At 41.7% G+C, this 19,909-nt stretch overlaps 1 protein-coding gene across 1 annotated transcript in view; it reads left to right on the top strand.

The window, feature by feature from the left end:
- The window catches only part of LOC147145204 (tyrosine-protein kinase receptor UFO-like), a 35,633-nt gene that overhangs the window by 12,531 nt on the left and 3,193 nt on the right, over window positions 1-19,909 (top strand). Inside the window, exons 5-19 of the mRNA XM_086036113.1 lie at window positions 1,161-1,241; window positions 1,453-1,568; window positions 3,595-3,790; window positions 9,443-9,582; window positions 9,703-9,847; window positions 10,892-10,900; window positions 12,253-12,382; window positions 12,983-13,074; window positions 14,742-14,837; window positions 15,056-15,133; window positions 16,574-16,666; window positions 17,566-17,687; window positions 18,338-18,447; window positions 19,537-19,696; window positions 19,772-19,908. Coding sequence (XP_085892239.1) covers window positions 1,161-1,241; window positions 1,453-1,568; window positions 3,595-3,790; window positions 9,443-9,582; window positions 9,703-9,847; window positions 10,892-10,900; window positions 12,253-12,382; window positions 12,983-13,074; window positions 14,742-14,837; window positions 15,056-15,133; window positions 16,574-16,666; window positions 17,566-17,687; window positions 18,338-18,447; window positions 19,537-19,696; window positions 19,772-19,908 — 1,705 coding nt within the window. The remainder of the gene's footprint in view (window positions 1-1,160; window positions 1,242-1,452; window positions 1,569-3,594; window positions 3,791-9,442; window positions 9,583-9,702; window positions 9,848-10,891; window positions 10,901-12,252; window positions 12,383-12,982; window positions 13,075-14,741; window positions 14,838-15,055; window positions 15,134-16,573; window positions 16,667-17,565; window positions 17,688-18,337; window positions 18,448-19,536; window positions 19,697-19,771; window position 19,909) is intronic.

Below are 19,909 nucleotides of genomic sequence, written 5' to 3' on the forward strand. Positions count from 1 at the left end.
TCTTTTTTCTGCCCAGTTTACAATGGAAGCTTTGGTGCGTCCAGCTCGCCATGTATGACACACTGGTGGGTGTGTGTGTGCGTGTGCGTGTATGCGCACGCGTGTGTGTGTGCGTGTGTGGCTCAATAGCAACACTTGAGAACATTTGACAACGCTGCGAGGTCACATGATGTGAATGTTGTGGAATGTCTCAAGTGTGTGAGCACGCTGATAGCAGGATGTGAGACACTTGTTGGCCTTCTGGATAAGGCAAAGCTGTGTGGAGGGAACGTGGGCCACTTACTCATCACTGATGCTTTTATGGAACAATTGTCACAATAATGCTGCATTTGGGACAGTTAGAAAGGCCCCAAGTCTTCTGCCCATATGGTCAGTGTGCATTTGCTGTTGCTGTATGTTGTAGTTTTATTTCATTTCAACTACTCACAAATATACTTAGTGCGAAATCAGGGCCTGGGTACTCAAACAAAAAGCGATTACAGCAATTCCTCATTTATCGCAGGGGTTATACTGTAGGCCAATATAAAGTTTCATGAATATAATCCTACAATATATGCATGTGAGATGCAAGTATTATGTTTGTTCATTTGGGGTTGCCATCCTCATGCAACAATGTAGTGTGTCTAAACTGTTAATCACTTCGCGTGTTGAGTGAGGGTGTCAGTTGAGGCAAATTTATAATAAATTTACCGAACCGGCAATTTTGGACGGCAAACATGTAGTGGGTCTCACATGGACATAAGGACATAATACTTGCATATGAAATTGGATTATAAAGCATGTGCACTTCTGTTTGCATTCACCAAACACGAGGCAAAGAAAGCTGCACAATCCAAAGAGCTGTTTACAAACATCTTCCCGGGCAGTGCGGTGACCTAATGTCTAGTATTGCTGAGGTTCTGCGTTCAAATCGGCTCAACCCTAACGAGGACAAGTGCTCTAGGAAATGAATGGGAGGAAAATTTGCAGACTCGCTCTGCGCAGTCATCTACTGACTCACGTTGCCACGGAAACCACAACTCACTTCACTCGCTTTTTTTTGTCTCACATCAGCTCAAACTGCGCCTCCCTCACTTTCTTTGCTGAGTGAGGAGTTGCACCGCCAAAAGTTTCCCCTTCTCATGCCCGGTTTTTTTTTGTTTTTTTTTTGTACCGCTCAGGTTTGAACCGGACCAGCAGTTTCTCTTGCGAGGCCCAGAACCGCAAGGGCGTGGCCGCCTCTGGATCCGGCACTGTTACCGGTAAGGGGCGGAGGCATCACATGACTTAACGCAAATCTGACTTAATCGGCTGTTTTAGGATTTGGGACTTGCCTGGCTAAAACTTATGAATGACTCGACTTGATTTGCTTCATTTTTCTTGGGACTTGCTTAAAACTTGAAAGCTAACTTGAAACTTTACCGAGATAAAATGTTGAATATATTTTCAATAAACGGCCTCTTTCTTCATCAGTGTTGCCGTCCGCTCCTCACCACCTGAGAGCCGTCAACATCACACCCACCAGTCTGCGGTTGTCATGGCAACCGGGCTTCGGCGGCGACTACCCGGTCATCCGCTGCACTGTACAGGTGAGTTATCCAAACGAGTGTGTTCCTTCTTCTCCAGAAAAACAAAGACAGCCTCCATCCTCCTTCCCACCCCACACTATCCCAAGCCCCACCCAGCTTTGTCCCCCCCAAATAACGGGATCGGGTTTCGCTCTGAGAAAGTGGGCCTCGCTCAACTAATCTGATGCAACGGGGCCTCCCTCTCGGTGGCCATTATGGCGAGCGGCGCCACCCCTAAACGTCTGGTTCTAATAAAGCTGCTCCTCATACCTCTCCCATGCATCCCCACCAACACCCCGGCTTCCAAGCCCCCACACTTCCATCCCTCTCCCCCATTTCTCCCTCGTCGGGATGCGGAAACAAGTCGAGGGGCCAGGCCCGGCAAAATGGGACGAAAAAAAGGAAGTTTTAAGGCGTCATAGTACAAGGCTCAGAAGAAAAAGTGGCAATTAAAAAGATGCCATAGTAAGGAATTATTCTTTTTAATTGTGGCTACAATATAGCTGTACCATACTCAGAGATGTATAGTAACTCTCTACATTTACACCATTACATTTCCTTAAAGTGGAAGTCAACCCAAACATATTTTTTTCCAGAATATGTTCTATGCCGGCCCACTAGTCTAAACACGGCATTCTGACTAATATTGCGTTTGTGGAATATGAGAAATCCACCAGTTTTTAGCAAGCTCAGAGGGCGGCCATTTTGTCTCTTCTGTTGACTGAAGATGACGTCGAAGTTGCTCAGGGCTCAGATAACGACCAATCAAGATTCAGCTTCAGAAAAAAGGTGAGCCCTGATTGATATAACGTGCACAAAATACGAATCTGTAGCTTTAAAACATTCTCATGGACAACTTGGACATCACGGTCAGCAAATGGGGCTCACCTTGTTAGAAACTGCAATACCCAATTTCAAGTCATATCAAGTCAAATTGATTTACATTATATTGCCCTTAATCACAAGAGCTTCACATGCTCATAGTTGACAAAATATAAATGACATATTAACGACATCCACCAAACCAAGGTGAGCGCTATATATACTTCATGGCAAAAAAATTGTATTTTGTGTGCACAGTATACTGTATCTACATTGAGGCCACCCTCAAAACACGTTCATGTCTGGGGCTCCAGATGAGTAAGAAGAAAAGTGGAAAGAAATCAACAGAATGATGTGTGAGCCATACGAGGGGAATGTGCTGTGACTCAACAAGATTAAATGCTTGTTTGCAGCCTGGACGTGACTCACGGGGTCAGGAATGACACACATGCAGCTTCGCCTGTTTGGGGTTGAGGTAGGGGACGGGGATTGGGGGCAGGGCGTGTGTTTGGGGGCAGGGGGACTGCGGTTAGGACACGCCCCCAAACTCACACTGACTTGTACAAACGTGAGTGAGTGCAGCAATTGTTTGAAAGGTTAAACACCTGCACATGCACACACATACCTGCCACCCCCCCCCAACACACACACACATCTCCCTACACACACAAGCACACATACTTATACCTAAACGGTACACCCATGCTCACACATACACACACACCCCGAGTTGCACACGCACACTCATATGCACACACTGACACAGACTACAAGCATGCTGTAGAATGCTGACTTCCAGCACTTGTGCGCTCCAAAGCCACAGCGGGGAAGTTGCATGTGGTCGGAGAGGTCCAAGCGAACCAAAGCGTGGATAGCAAGCGCCGCAGAGATTGTGCCGAGGCAGCACTTTGGATGTTTGCCTGCGTCCCCACAAAGACACATAAACCTCCGCCAAATATGTCCTCCAATCAGTATCAAGCACACACACTCCAATTTGTCCACTTTCAAAAGTCAACGGATGTATGACGTAAACGTGATCTTATAGGCTATTGGTTTAATCCACAAACTCACATTTTATTTTAGAGCTAGAGATTTTTTATCTAGAGCAATTTGTTGTGATCCGCGCTATCTTAAAAACAAATTGTGGTGTGGCTTTGAAATAGCTTCAAGAGGAGCACAACCGCACTCATTGGAGTAAAATGGACCTCCTTTTGGACTCTTGCAGGTCAAACATGTGGGCGAGCCGTTCTCCGGAGGTCCGGATGAGATGATCCGCAACCAGAATGTGAATGTGCCCCCGTCCGAGTACCTCGTAGAGGACTTGGAGCCCCACAGCCGCTACACTGCCAGGGTGGCGTGTCACAGCAGTCAGGGACCGTCACACTGGACGTCCTGGGTGGAGATGCGCACGGCGGAAGGAGGTGAGTTTGCTAACCATAGAGTTTACCCTACTCCACACTCTGCACTTGGCAGTGCTCCGGTTTTCCTGCTTGCCCTTAATCTCGCTTGGATAAATCTCTCTCCTTACTGTGGTCAATTTTCACATGCGTAGAAGTAAAAAAAAAAGCAGACCTTTTAATTTACCATACTCCACAGTCTCCACATGACTGCATCACTCTGGTTTTTGTGCGAGCCCTCAGTCTCCACTTGGATACAATGGCTTATACTGTGGTCAACATCTACATGCTGAGTAGCCCAATAAATCACTTGCTAAGCATACCATATGTAATAGTCCCCACTTCGCTGCAGATCAGTCCGCACTTGGGTCTTTATCATGGTCAATATCCACATGTTGAGAAGTCAAATAAAGGAGATCCACTAGCTCAGCCTACTCCACAGCCTCCACTTGGCTATAGCAGTCTGATTTATTTATTTATTTTCAAGCTTGCTCTCAGTCTCCACTTGGATAAATTATGACTCGGTTAAAGTGACCAATCTGGACAAAAGTACTGGGACACATTTCCATTAAAACAACCTAAGAGAATGACAAATATGGACAAAAGCAATCGGAAACATCCATTACTACTACAGAGAATTATTTATAGACAAAAATAATGGGACATGTCACACTAAAATTAAGGAACAAGTATGGAATAAAGTAATTCGACATGCATAAAGTGACAAATATGGACAAAGTGTCCTCTTGTGGTACATCAGCCGGGATAGGCCCCAGCACGCCACAACATGGAAAATAGATGGATGGCTAGTAAGTCCACTGAGGGTAGTTAGTGTGAGTCACAATGTTTCCGTCCCGCAGTCCTCGAACACAACATGGTGTGTTTACGGACAATGTGGCGTTTAGAAAGTGGTCACGGAAACGTTACTAGTGGTGTAAAGCGACTGGTTGGGTCTCGTGTTTGCATTCAAAGCGAGGGGCTATTTTCCATGCCAGCTCCCAACGTGCACTGCAAGCGGAAATAGAAGCGGGACGAGTGAAGGAGGGGGTGGGACAAATGACCGGTGCTTTCCATGACCCCAAAAAAGAGAGAAAGGAGAAGTGATGCTGCCTAAAACATGCAATTGAGATGTTTGTGCTCCAAAAAAAACTGTCGAGTTTCACTTCTTCAGCAATCAGGCTTTTTGTTCCTTTTCACAGGAAAATACATAAAGTGTGGTCACTGCATTTCCCCCTTTTTGTTCAATATCTCAGGAGGGTCACAGAAAGCCAAGACAGGAGGTTATCTTGTTACAGCGCCGCCTTATTTTAAAAGCCCCTCACGTGATACGTCTTTGTCAAACCTCTCTGCACGCGACATGTGGTTCTCATTGGGCAGACGCACAACGTAAATATGGACAGAAGTAGTCAGGCAATACAAGAACACATGTCCACTAAATCTACAGGAAGTGACATGTGGACCAAAGTCCTGGGACATATGCTCGCTAAAACAAAATATGGACAAAAGCATTGGGACATGTACACCAAAGCTAAATTTAGACTAAAGTGCTGGGACATGTTGAGACTATACAATGTGACAATTGTGGACAAAAAGGCACTTGTATCCATTTGGACAAAAATATTGCTCAACACAAGAAGTGGCAAAGAAAGGTAATGGGATACATGTTCACCAAAATCACAACAAGTAACAAGTATGGACAAAACAAATTGTGACACGTGTTAGCTAAAGGTAATGACAAATATGGACAAGTGTGCATATCCACCAAAATTACAGCATGTGACTATAATGGACAAAAGTAATGGGAAGTACAGTATGTCTGCTTAAAATACAGGGCGTAACAACTATACTAAAAAAGTACCAGGACGCATGTCTTACAGGAAGTGATAAATATAGACAAGAGTACTGGTACACTTGTGAAGTGACAAATACGGACAAAGATCATGGGGCGCATGTCCACTAAAACTACAGGAAGGGAAACATGTGGACAAAGGTACTGGGACACATGCCACTAACTACAGGAAGTGACACAAAGTAATGGGGTATATGTCCACTAAAATGACAAGAAGTAAACATCATGGACAAAGTAAATCAAAGTGTGTCAGCTAAAATGAAAGAAAATGACAAATATGGGCAAAAGTACTGAGACACATGTTGCTATCTGCAAGAAGTGACAAATATGGACTAAAGTAATAGGGTTCATGGCCACTAAAATTACAGAAAGTGTCAAATATAGACAAAAGTACTGGGACACATGGACAAATAGGGATACAAATAATGGGACATATGTCTGCTAAAACTGCTTTAAGTGACAAATATGGACAAAAAAGTAATGAGATTACCGTCCGCTAAAACGACAGGAATTGAGAAATACGAACAAAGATAATGGGCTGGGAATTGTCAACAAAAACTACAGGAAGTGACAAATATGGTCACCAGTACTAGGACACATGTTTTACAGGAAGTGCAAATATAGTAAGAGCACTGGGACTACAGGAAGTGGTAAGTAAATATGGACACGTACAGGATGGACCAAACGTATTGGGACATATGAGAAATATGGCCAAAAATGAAAGAGTCAGATGTGGGAAAAATATTTGGACGCTTGTCTTTCAGATGAATTGTTCTGTCAAAAAAAAAAAAGAGCACTGATTTAATATAATCAAATCCCAAATTGCTTGTGGCATTGCAATTGTCCAAAATGTCTTGATGACATGAATTAAGCTGCAGGGCTTTAGCCCAACCTCTAATGTATCTAATTAATTGGGGGAAAAAAAGGTGTGTCCCACTACTTTTGCCGCTAGAAACATGGTGAAACTCCCCAAAAAGTCTGTGTCTTTGCAGCATGTGTTTCTCATTGGGCAAAATGTTCTTGACTGTCCTCTTTTCAAAAATGTCATCCAGAAGCAAACATTTTCCTCCTGTGCTCTACTATTTATGTGCTAACCACTTCTGGCCTTCTTCAGACGCCACCAACGGCATCACTGAGGAATTCTACAAAAACAATCCAGCCTCTCTTGTGCTCACTCTTTCTCTCCATGTTTCTTGGCCTCCGTGTTCCATTTCCCCCATTTTGGCTTTGAACTCATATGAGCTCACATGTAGCAAGGCACGGGTGGGAAAACAACAGAAAGAAAAAAAAAGAAAAAGGCTTGTTGGTGGGAGTAGGGGAAAGGGGAGGTCGGAGTACTCTGAGGAACTTTTACTGTTTTCCCATTAGAGCCCCCCACCACCCAAAGGAGAGAATAGCAGTGAGGGGTGTCCGGTGGGAATGGAAGCAGCCATTTTCATCCCCAAGACACTTTTAACAAGATTCACGTATCTAACTAACTAAGGCAAGGCAAGGCAGTTTTATTTATAAAGCACATTTCATACACAAGGCAACTCAATGTGTTTCAAACAAACAAAGACACAACAGCTACTAGCATTTACAACAGTCAAAAGCGAAGCAAGGAAAACAAAAGCAGCTAACAAAAATTACAAGAATTTACATTGACAACGTTTAAACACATTAACAGAAAACTTTGAAAACATAAAGTAAAGAAATAAAAGTGGGTTTCTAAAATATATAAAAGAAGAACATGATTTAAAATTGTTGAGAGGACCTTAATCAAAGGTATGAGAAAAAAGCAAAGTACTTAACATAGATTTAAAAGCATTTACACTCGGGACTGACTTCACTTCTGTTGGCATCTTATTCCATTTGTGTGCAGCGTAACAGCTAAATGCAGCTTCACCGTTTTTACCTTGAATTCTCAGTTCCACTAATTGACCCACGTCTGCAGATCTCAGAGCCCTACAGGATTTATATTTAATCAGCATTTCATTCATGTATTCAGGACCCAAACCATTCAATGATTTATAGACCAGCAGCAAAATTTTAAAGTCTATTCTACAGTTAATTGGGAGCTAGGGAACCCTAACAAGAAATAGGCAACTTCTTCCAACAAAGTTGTTGAGACCCCTATTTGGTGGAGGTATCATGTTTGTACGCATGTTACATGCTTCCTAAAGGCCCTGATAGACCAAACCGATGTCGGAGGTCCTCAAGCGTCGTGGCGTCATTAAGCGCTGTCTGATTGGTGTAGTGGCCACCGTCATAACCCATCTGTGAGCGTCTTGAGGGCAGTTACGCATGTTGAATCTGCGTCGCCAGTCGTGACATTTGGTCACTCTGATTGGCTGTTAGCTAGCAAATCAGCACTCGGACCACCAATGGGATGTGACAAATGCGGATTAACAGTGAGCACGCCTTTGCTGCCTTAATATTCTTACAAGTACAAGAGCGAGGGTTGACAATGTAAGTATTTCACAATACCGTGTCAAAAACGTGAGGGTTTACTTCGCGTGGGAGTTCATCGTGAGCGAAGAATATAGCTGAATGCATTGTTTACGTTTTTAATAATGCACCGCTGGCCAACAGCTTTCCGGTTGGATTTTTCTAACAATGAGAAATAGTGACTACCGCCGCCGATGGTATGGAGGGGTATTACATCTTATGCATGCGCAGAAGGTACTTTAATGGTCAGCGTCGCTGTCTGTCGTTGCGGTGTGTGGCCGGACGCCACGGGGTAAGCGTGTGTCACTGTTGGTGAGCGTCGTTTTGGTGTATCAGGGACTTAAGACATGACACAACCATTGTTAATGTTTTCTGTCCGGCCTGTTTGTGAGCAACTCCAAACGATCAGAGGCGGAGCTTCCTCAAGTTGTGAAGTTGACGTGAACGTTGGACCCGCTGTGGGAGCGCTAGGTTTATTTACGGAATCTCCCAGCATTTTGGCCTGGGTGTGACCTTTTTTCCAAGACGAGAAACAGACACACAAACACACAAACACGCGAGCACACGTGACAGCGCCGCCTTCAGTGTGTTCAACAGTAGTTGCGCGTGTGTGTCGCGTTAGTGCCGAGATGATACACGTCTACTATGACCGCATCTGTGCTGGAAACGATTCTCCGAGCACTGATGGGAAACATGACACTCTTTTGTTTTGCAGTGGCCTTTCTTCTTCTCTTTGCAAACTTGTTTTTGCAACAATGAACGTCTTTGTGCGCTTGAACGTCCCTCGCATAAAAGAAAAGAAGGCTCGGCCACAGCGAGATGGAAAGGGGAGAAGAAAAGTTGGGAGGGGAGGAGGGGGCAGAGGGGGAGAGAGACAGCGAGGGAGGGCCGCTTAACTTGTTTTGGCTGCCGTGCCAGAGGCAAGCGCATGTGGAAACAATCAAACGCCAAACACTTCCTGATGACCATCACGCTCCGCCTGGACCACGTTTCCTAGACTGCCATTCAATAACACACGCACATACGCACACTTTTCAACCCACACCAGCACCTCGCTGCCAGATTGGAAGTGGAGCGCACTGACTGCTGAGTTTGAGCTGGTTTGTTACTCATGCTTAATGGATGCATAAGCCAAAATGGTAACTGTTCATGATCAGTTCAATCAATTTTTACTTTGTTCAGTCGATATTTGGTTCAAAGTTAGTTACGCTGGTTTGTCCTTTGTTGGGTTGTTGGGCCACATGAATTCATTCCACATCCAGCAGATGGCGCTGTGGGGGTGGGGCAGGGATGGCTCAAATTAGGTTTGTTGATTCTTGAGGTTCCGTTGTCCCATGTCATGTCCACTTGTGTGTGGAATATGACAATTGCTTGACGTGCGTGTGCGTCGCGTGTTTCAGTGCCCGAGGAGGCGCCGGGCAATGTGACGGCGCTGAGCAACGACAGCCGAGTGCTGCTGGCGTGGGAGGAGCCGGCGGGGAAGCTCAACGGAGACCTGCGCGGATACTTGGTGGAGTTGAGCGCGCCCGCCGTCAAGCAGGTGCACGCACGCATACCAAAATCTCACACACACTAGAGTTCACACACTGTCAGTCACTCAATGTTCCCCCTTCGCTTTCTCTCCCCCCAAAATGGTCTGTGACTCATCTTCCTTGGACAGTTTGTCATGGATGCCGGCCTGGACACGGAGATGTCAATCAACCTGTCCCTCCCGCTCACCAACGTCACCTTCAGGGTGTGCGCATACACGGGAGCGGGGCGAGGACCCTGGAGTCCCACGCAAACTCTGACGCTCGTCTCTCCTGGTGAGAAATAAAACACAAAATATCACACCTGAACATACTCCTGCTTTAATGGGTCAGATTTCTACATGTTGTTGTTTTAATGCCAGGTTTGTGCATTCTGGTGCTTTACTGGGCTCAAATTTCTCCACAATGTTGCTTCAATTGAGTCATAGTGCGAGATGTTGTTTCTCTAATGTCAGATTTCTACATTACTTTAATGTGGTTATGTTTGTACATATACCGATGCTTTAAAGTGGAAGTCAACTCACTTTTTTTCAAGAATATACAATACAATACAATACAATTTTATTTATATAGCGCATTTCACAACAGCTACAGCTGTAACAAAGCACTTTATATGTTCCATGCAGGCCCACTAGTTGAAACACGGTATTCTGATTAATGTTGTGTTTCCGGAATATGAGTTAAGAAGCAAAAGCCACCCGTTTTTAGGCATCTCAGCCGTGATTGGTCGTTACCTGAGTAGTTGTGATGTCATGGCTAACCTGTTTTCTGAAGCTGAGCCGTGATTGGTCATTACCTGATCAGTTGTGATGTCATTTTCAGTCGACAGGAATGACAAAATGGCCGCCCCCGGAGATGGCTGAAAACGGGGGGGTTAACTCTTATGTTAGAATGCCTTGTTCAACTAGTGGGCCTGCATAGAACATATTCTTGAAAAGAAAATATGTTTGCGTTGACATCCGCTTCAAATATCACAACTCTACATATACCGTTTGAGATTTGATCATATATTAGTCCTTTAAAGTACAATTTGAAGAATCTACTTCCTATTTTTGAGGTGGGGGGATATGGAAGATAAGTGTAATTATTCAAAGCAAATCAATAATCAAAAAAATAAAATGTGTTATTTATCATTTGAAAGAAATTTGTAGATTCTACTCCTCCTTGGTGACGCGTCCATTTTGAATGTGTCTCTTGTGTCCCGTAAATAAAATTAGTGACTTAAAATGGATGTTGTGTAGAAACAGCGCAGTGGAAATTAAGTTAGCAGTGTTAGTTGGGGCCAGGTCAAGTAAAGCCTTTTTTTTTTCTCATTCACAGAGTTCCGAGGTAAGTGATGGCCCACAAACCCTGTGACAGACTTCCCTTCCTTCTTCCTTCATCTCTGGGAGAAAAAGGGGAAGAAGACGTGAAGAAAAGCGAGGCGAGGTTGCGCTGGGGTGAATCTCGACGCCGCTTCATAAATATTTAGAGCGCTGGCCATCTCTGTTTGCTTAGTCTAATGGGGCCAGACAGACGATACAAAGCGGCCAAGTGTGAGATAAAGACGGGAAGACTGAGGAGGCTTTATTTCGTATCAGGGGTGGCCAAAGTATGGCCTGCCAAACACATTCGGCCCCCTTTGTTCTTGTATCCTTATTGTTTTGGTTGATTGATTGTCTTTACTTACAACATGTAGGCAATAAAACTGAGTAGAAATAAATAAAAAAAATCATAGAAACAAAGCGAAAACCAACCCAGGTCAGGTAAAAACATAAAAATAAAACAAAACTAACTTTTGACATGATTGAAAGTGTTACGGATGAAAATAAACTTGTGTAGTCCAAAAATGTGTAGTCCTACCATTAACTCAGTTCCATTGAACCTAGATTCTTTTACATTGTTAACATGTCAGTATATACAGTATACTGTAATAACCAACTATACTAACTAGAATTCAATGGTCAATTTCATATAATAGTCTCATATAATTGTTGCCTTAATTTCACTTCCCCCCCAAAAAGGTTTACTTTCATAATTTTTAACATGCATGTATTAATCTATAGCATTCGTCAACTGTATATGCATTTCACTATGTTTTAGTCATTTTATTTTTATATATATATATATATATATATATATATATATATATATATATATATATATATATATATATATATATATATATATATATATATATATATATATATATAATTTTTTTGTATTCAGTCATTGGTGAATGTATATATTGTATTAATTGGTGAATTTCTTAATTGTAATTTAAACTAAAAGAATTTTGCAATTGTTCGACTTACAAAATAATCAGTTATTTAGAATGAAAAGTTCTGTATCTGTGATATGAGATCAGATTTGTACATATTTTTGTTTTTATGAGGTCAGTAAATATTGTTGCTTTACTGTCAGATTTCTTACTGTTGCTTGAATGAGTTCAGATTTTTACAAATAGTTTCAGATTCATACATACTGTTGTTTCATCATACACCGTTTTAACACCCAGTATCTATAATGAGGTTAATCATTAATCAGGTGAAGACAACTGATTATTTCTAATGGCCACCAATGGCTAAGCATGGGTGTATTAATGGTTAGAGTTCTGCATGTTGTTGCTTTGCTTTGTATATGATTTGTATATGATGTTCCTTTCTTCAGTCTAATGAAGTGTCCTGCCTCCCCCCGTGCAGGTCTGTCGTCTCCGCCGGCCTTCTCGTGGCACTGGTGGTACGTGGTGATGGCCGCCACTGGCGCCGTGGCCCTGGGCGCACTCATGGCCGTGTACGTGGCCAAACTGCGGCGGAAGGAGACGCGATTTGGGTGCGTATGGAAAAGGGTTTTAATAGTGTGGGATTTTTCATGATAGTTTTTGAATTTCGTTTTGACTTTTGGTTCATTCAGTTTATGTGTATTTTCAGAGCAAGTGTCTTAGTTTTTATTAGTTTTACTTATTTATTTATTTTTGTTTTTTAGACTTTTTAAAATATATACCATAGTCATTTGTAAAGTGCATGAAAAAAAGGTCGCTAAATATTGTGAAACCATCCTCCGTTTTTTATTTCGTTAATTTGAGTTTTAGTTATTTTGTTAGTTTTCATGAACCATAATAACCACGAGGCCATGTGTGTGTAATACACTGCAAAAACTCAAATCTAGCCGAGATGAACTTAAACTCGTCTTAAAAGAAAGCAAAATATGCTTGTCTGCCAAGATATTTTTTCTTACCAGGCAGTTTTTGTGCAATGTAACAGCCTTTAGTTTGATTCCCTTGAATAGCTACATTTACTTGTTTAAAAAAAAAAACTAAATGGCAAATTGTCATGTTCTATTGACAGATAATTCTACATGTCATTACTTATTTTCCAGTTTTTTTCAATGCCGTTTTTGCCGCATTATCAAGTTTTTGTGGTTGTTTGTCAGTGATGTGTTCGAGCCCATGATGCAGAGCGGAGAGCTGGTGGTCCGCTACCGGGCGCGACGCTCATACAGCCGCAGGACTACTGAGGCCACCTGTGAGTTATGACAACCTCGGAATGTTTGGACACCAACATGCTAACACACGCTGACATGCTCCTTGCTAGCATCGGTAAAGCGACAATTTTGTAGTTTTTCATAGGAAAGAAAAAACCTGAAATGACGCTTTCCGTAATTTCTTGTGTGTGATAGGCTTAATTTTGCCCCCCAAAAATTCATTAAAAATCAAGGACGCATATTATGCATAGGTACAAGGAAAATGACAAAAATCTGTTGCATTGTATAGACATACCTGTACTTGGTTGTTGTGAATGAGGTGCACTTTATTTCCAATATATGTAATGTCTACTATTACAAAACTAGAAATAATTTTGTCATATAAATAATAATAACGACATAATTTTCGCTGCTCACCTGCAACCTCGCGTATTGGTTTCTGTTATCATATATGTTGCTACTCTGTCTTTACTAGACAGTTACTGATGACGCAGGCAGGCACCTGTCCTATATCCAGGGTCTTTGCACCTCCTTGTGGCAAAAGTATAATAATGCACATCACGAAGGACATACTGTTAGAGAAAAGGGTACTGTGGGGGGGTGGCAACTTTATGCACTTAAAATGAACTGTCTACGGTCATTGTGGAGAACAAATAATCAATGTACAAATTTAGCACCTTTTTCTGTCTATTAACAGCTTATGAGAACTCGAGTAGAGATGTCAGAGAAACGTCATGTTAACGTTTACCAATTTAAAAAAATTAAGAATCGAATGAAATTCATTTCATCAGGGCATGCGCACAGAGCAGAATATTTCTTTGAAAAATACAATAAAATACAAATCAGGATGTGGATAAGACTTTCATTTTTTTTAGCATGGTCTGGAAAATCCAGCAGGGTGATTGTGATGTTGGGGGTGCATATTATACCCAAGAGCGTATTATACACAAGAAATGACAGTGCACAATTTATTCAACAGTAAAGAGTTGGGATCTCATCGACGCGGTCGGGTTTCCAAGTAGGCTCGCCTTTCCACCAGTCACAACATAAAGTCGATCCTCGTTGGCGTCCCGCACACATGAGAACCCGACTACACTTAATGCTTATTTTGATGTTTAGTCTTGTGCTGTAGTGTGGGCACTTATCATCTGCGGGAATCTAGCCTGTAAAAACAACTCTTGTGGTACTACAAACAGAATTCCAAGATGTCTCTCAATGATTCCAGACAGCAACACGTACACACACCTGTGTGACAGTAATTATGGCAACTTAGTTTACAAGTCCCAGCTCGCCCCAAAATGATTCCCACAGATGAAGATGCGGTAAAGGAATGTCCCAGCATTCTTCCCGATGTTTGGGACCAGCCCCTCCAGACAAAGTCGAACCTCAGACTTGACGCATGAAATGTAGGCATTGTCATTTTCTCCGAGCCAATTAGCAAAGGAAGGGAGTAATAATAGAAGGGGGAAACTATTAATAATATGATTGATTTAATATCCTATCGATTGCAATAAAAGACAGTTTTATAAAATAAAGGCAGATTACTAAACATATTTCCGCATTCCAATGGTCTGATTTTTATATAATGTTGCTTGAATGCTGTCAGAGTTCTCTTCTGCCGCCATATTTCTCCATATCTGCTTGAATGACATCACGTGTGTACATATTGTCATGACATTGTTTTTTTTGTTTTTTTGTGCACCCGCAGTGAACAGTCTGGGCATCAGTGACGAGCTGAGGCAGAAGCTCCAAGACGTAATGGTGGACAGACACAAGCTGACGCTGGGCAAGACGCTGGGAGAAGGTACAAATTAGCATTCAACAACATCTAATAGCGGCACTTGTCTTTGGAATGACAATCTAACATGAGCACGTATCAGCTGGTGGGCAGCGTTTTTGTACTTAAGGCCAGATGTCATTTTTAAAAATGTACAAATGGGCGTGGGCGTTTGTAGAATGTAGCCTGGTGATTTAGTGTGATTGTGAGGCTTTTGGTGATGTGATTTGTGTGTGCCTTTGCAGGGGAGTTTGGCTCTGTCATGGAAGGTCAGCTGACCCAGGAGGATTGTATTCTCCGTGTGGCCGTCAAGACCATGAAGAGTGAGCGGAGGACCATTTATACTATTCATTATCTTAATGATATATTAATATATAGTAAAACCCCCAAATCACATTTTTCTGCTCCTTTTGTAATACCCAAGCTACCGCAAGTCACCAGCTAATAGGAAAGTAGTAGTTGGGGTCAAGGAATAGGCTGAAGTGACACATCCCAACAGATCTTTTTATGGTGGTGTTGCAGAGAGGTGCATTTTTGTAATCAAATCATCCATTCATAAATACATACATAGTCAAGTAAATCTGTGCATAATTGACGGCCACTGAAATGCATTGTGGGGGGAAAAAAATTAAATATGCAAATATGTGGGTGCTGAACCATGAGTATGTGGTGGTCGACTGTATTTCAAAATCATTTTAGCGGATGGTTGAAAGTTTGTTTGGATTAGGGCTGCTCGATTAAGCGATTTTGAACCGAAACCGAATTTTCTGGATAAAACGATGTTAAAAACGTTCAAATCGGCACGTTCAATTTTTTTATTTTTGGTGTATCTAAGCCACTGTAGTTTCCTCTGCACTTCCGCTTCCACTCACGAGCGCGCAGTCCGATAACAACAACAACAACATCCATGGCTACCGGCGATTCTGCTATTTGCTCAGGCAAGTGAGCGTTTAGTTAATAAATGATTTGGCAAATGGTTGGCAAAATGACTTGCTGACAGACTGTTTGGTTTACAGACTTGACTGTCTACCTTCTCTCATGTTGATGATTTCGTTTCAGATGGTATATGCACTTTCTTCTTTCATTATTGGGTTAAGAACAGATCTGAAATCTATTGTGTTAGCAAAATGCTGTTAATCCCAATGGTTTGTTCTATGTATATTAAGTTTAATTGACTGGCATTTTGAGTTCAAAGAAAGAAAAATTAAGTTTAAATAAAAGACATTCAAAGTACTTCATTTTTCATTATTTTTTATTTTACAAAGAAATCGTAATGGTAAAATCGGGTTTGAGAGAAAATAATCGGGATTTTCTTGTAAGGCAAAATCGAACAGCCCTAGTTAGGATCATAGTTTGTTGTATCGCCAGCTTGGGGAGGAATCCTTGTATATCCAAAAGTATCCTTTTCTGCATAGCTTCGGCTTCGCATATACTAAAATTGGAACAAAAGTATCCTTTTCTGCGAAACCCGAAAAAGAATCATGTTTGTTGAGCCATTGCAAAGATGGCAAGTCATTTTCAACACTATAGACCGGGCAATAATTTGTGAAAATAACAAAAATATACAATTCGACAAATTATCCATCGGAGGCTTCAACCCGGCCCAAGCGATTACAACGCGATGAAGCGATTATTACAGTTGAAAGTCAGACAATTCCAAACATGTTTGGGTTCGCCATCGGTTGTTGTTGGGACGTAACATCAAACGCTGTATTGGAGCACGTCAAAAAGTGCTGACTTGTTTCTTGTGGCTCTCGCTCCAGTCGCCATCTGCACGCGTTCGGAAATGGAGGACTTCCTGCGAGAGGCCACCTGCATGAAGGAGTTTGACCACGCCAACGTCATGAGGCTGCTCGGTGAGACGCCGCCTCATTTGCACAGCGACAGATTACAGCAAGCGGAACGCTGGTGGATGAATTTCTTACAATTTGCTTGGAGAAAAATCAATATGAGGGGCTATCAAAAAGAGTTTTATTTCAACCATTTTCATCCATTCTCGACATGATTTATTATTATTAGGATTTTACGTTTAGATTTCTGTAATTATTATTTTTACTTGTGCTAAAATTGATTATAATTGGAATTCATATTTTAATTATAATGTTATTTTTCTCCAATGTAATGAATGATAGTTTTTTTAAAATAAAGCCCATAGTAATCCAATTACACATACCCTTTACAGTATGATTATGATTCATAAACAATTATTTGATGTTTTCATTATGTACAGTGTGCATTCCAGTCTCTTAAATTTTGTAGGTTATTTTAAATCCTATAAGAGAAAACTAATGTATACTTGTTAAAATATATTTCTAACATATCATCCATCCATCCATTATCGATACCGCTTATCCTCACAAGGGTCGCGGGGCGTGCTGGAGCCTATCCCAGCTGTCTTCGGGCAGTAGGGGGTGACACCCTGAATTGGTTGCCAGGGCCCACAGAGACAAACACCCGCACTCACAATCACACCTAGGGGCAATTTAGAGTGTCCAATCAACTTACCATGCATGTTTTTGGAATGTGGGAGGAAACCGGAGTACCCGGAGAAAACCCACGCAGGCACGGGGAGAACATGCAAACTCCACACAGGGAGGCCGGAGCGGGGATCGAACCCATGACCTCTGAACTGTGAGGCGGACGTGCTAACCAGTCAACCACCCCTAACATATCATATTAGACTAAATGAATTTGTTTACATTAATCTTATTGGGGACTCTTTTATGTTGATGCGGCGTGGCGTGTTTCCGCACAGGCGTGTGTCTGCAGTCGGTGGAGAGTGAAGGCTTCCCGTCGCCTGTGGTCATCCTGCCCTACATGAAACACGGCGACCTGCACACTTACCTGCTCTACTCGCGCCTCGGAGACTGTCCTGTGGTGAGTGTCGTGACGACACGGAGCATTTTTTTGCTTGACTTGTGGTATACAGCCCGGCAAAAGAGATTTTGCTGACCATTAAAAATTTTACGGCGAGAAGACACACTTGCATTAATCCCAGAAAATGTATATTTTTTTGTAAGCCGCTACAACATTATGCACAATTTTAATATGGCCACTTTTATACTCTTAATTTGTTTTTTTAAAACTTATTTTATTATTCACTATTCTAATTGATTTCATTTTTTATTTTTTGTTTTATTGCATGTTGTAAATGTTGACAATGACTGGTGCAAATCAAGCCCAGTCTGCTCTAGTCACCAGCTAGAATGTCATCATTCCCCTCAAAAAATAGGCCAAGTCATTTTTTTTTTCAGTTTTTACAGAAAACACAAAAAACTGAACCAAATGGTGATTATATTGTATTCATTAATAATTTAATTTCAGGGGTAGAATTGAATGATAGGAAGTGGACGATTTTAGCAGAGATGGCGAGCATCCCGAGATTTTTGTTTTTTGTCAAAATATGACTTAGGCCAATATTTTGAGAGGGTGACCATGTATACTCCCTTTGGAAATTAAAATCCATATACGGGTAAAGACATGTTGAGCTGACACATTTTCAAGTTTGTCTATGCGGTGTGGCGCAGTACCTCCCGTCCCAGATGTTGGTGCGCTTCATGACGGACATCGCCCGCGGCATGGAATACCTCAGCAACAAGAACTTCATCCACAGAGACCTCGCCGCACGCAACTGCATGTACGCTTGTCATCCACTTGCTCTTTTCACTTCCTGTCTGAGGTGACCGTGTGTCAGGCGGGTCATCTTAATCAAGATTTTAGCAAGACAAAAGTGCCCTATATCCAAATTTGTTCAATCTCATAATTTTCATTCTGTAAATCTCTACTACTGGTCAGTCCCCTAGTGGGTCTGATATTATTATTATTTTTTTTTCTTAATTATTATTATTTATATATTATTATAAATCAGACAAATAATTAGCCTGAGAACTTTCCCTTCAAATGTTTAATAACTCAAAAATGTGTAATTTTTTAATTTCCTGGAAAAGAATGATTTTGGAGATGCGAGATTTTGGAGATTCTACTGAACGGCACGAATTTGCAGCCCCTCACTGGACAATTTCATGGCCCGCAGCATATCCTAAAACTAACTATTTAAACACAGACCACATCAAAAGATCACAAGAAAAAGAACACTATTTTTTTAGATGAAAATAGAAATAAATACAGTTTCCCTTACAAATGACCACTTTTTAAACTTCATAAAACAAAAATGTAACCTAAGTTGAATGTTATTAAAATACCATATTTTATTACACATTTTGTAATTTAACAAGATTAATGAAAAAGTCAAATTGTAAAAAAAATGTTTTAATGCTTTTGTCTTATTCTAAATTTAATAATTGGTTTTATTTAGCACATTTCATAACAACACATTTCCTGTAATTGCCTATATTAATAGTTTCAACCATAAATATATCACAAAATATGATCCAAAACCACTTTGAAATCATTTCAAATTAATCGCGTATTACACTGAAAAATACGTTTTTAAAACATGGTGAAAACTGCCTAATTTCCACTGACGACCCAGGCTAAACTTAGCTCCTCCTCGATACAGATTTTAGTGGAAATGTGGAAATTATTGCTTAACATACTTCCTTGACATCAATTACTACTTTCCTATTACTCATCTTGTGGCATTTTAGCAGATTAAAGAAAAAAAAGGATACGCAAGAATATTCAGCAAAAGTTTATGATCGATTGCACAGGAAAACGGCATTCACTGTGTCCATTCCTAATGAACAATCTGAAATGGTTGTTGCAGGCTGAATGAGAACATGAACGTTTGCGTGGCCGACTTCGGCCTGTCCAAGAAGATCTACAACGGTGACTACTACCGGCAAGGGCGCATCTCCAAGATGCCGGTCAAGTGGATCGCCATCGAGAGCTTGGCCGACCGAGTCTACACCACCAAGAGCGACGTGGTCGGTTCCGCTCGGTGACGTCGCAGTGTCACGCTCTTCGTTGAAACTTGACGCCGTCTTCCTCTTGTCTTTCAGTGGTCGTTTGGCGTCACCATGTGGGAAATCGCCACAAGGGGCCAGACGCCGTACCCCGGGGTGGAGAACAGCGAGATCTATGATTATTTGAGGCAGGGAAACCGTCTCAAGCAGCCTCCAGACTGCCTGGACAACATG

The sequence above is a fragment of the Filicampus tigris genome, chromosome 7 (assembly GCF_054856515.1).
Source record: "Filicampus tigris isolate MCC_2025a chromosome 7, RoL_Ftig_1.0, whole genome shotgun sequence".
Lineage (NCBI taxonomy): Eukaryota > Metazoa > Chordata > Actinopteri > Syngnathiformes > Syngnathidae > Filicampus > Filicampus tigris.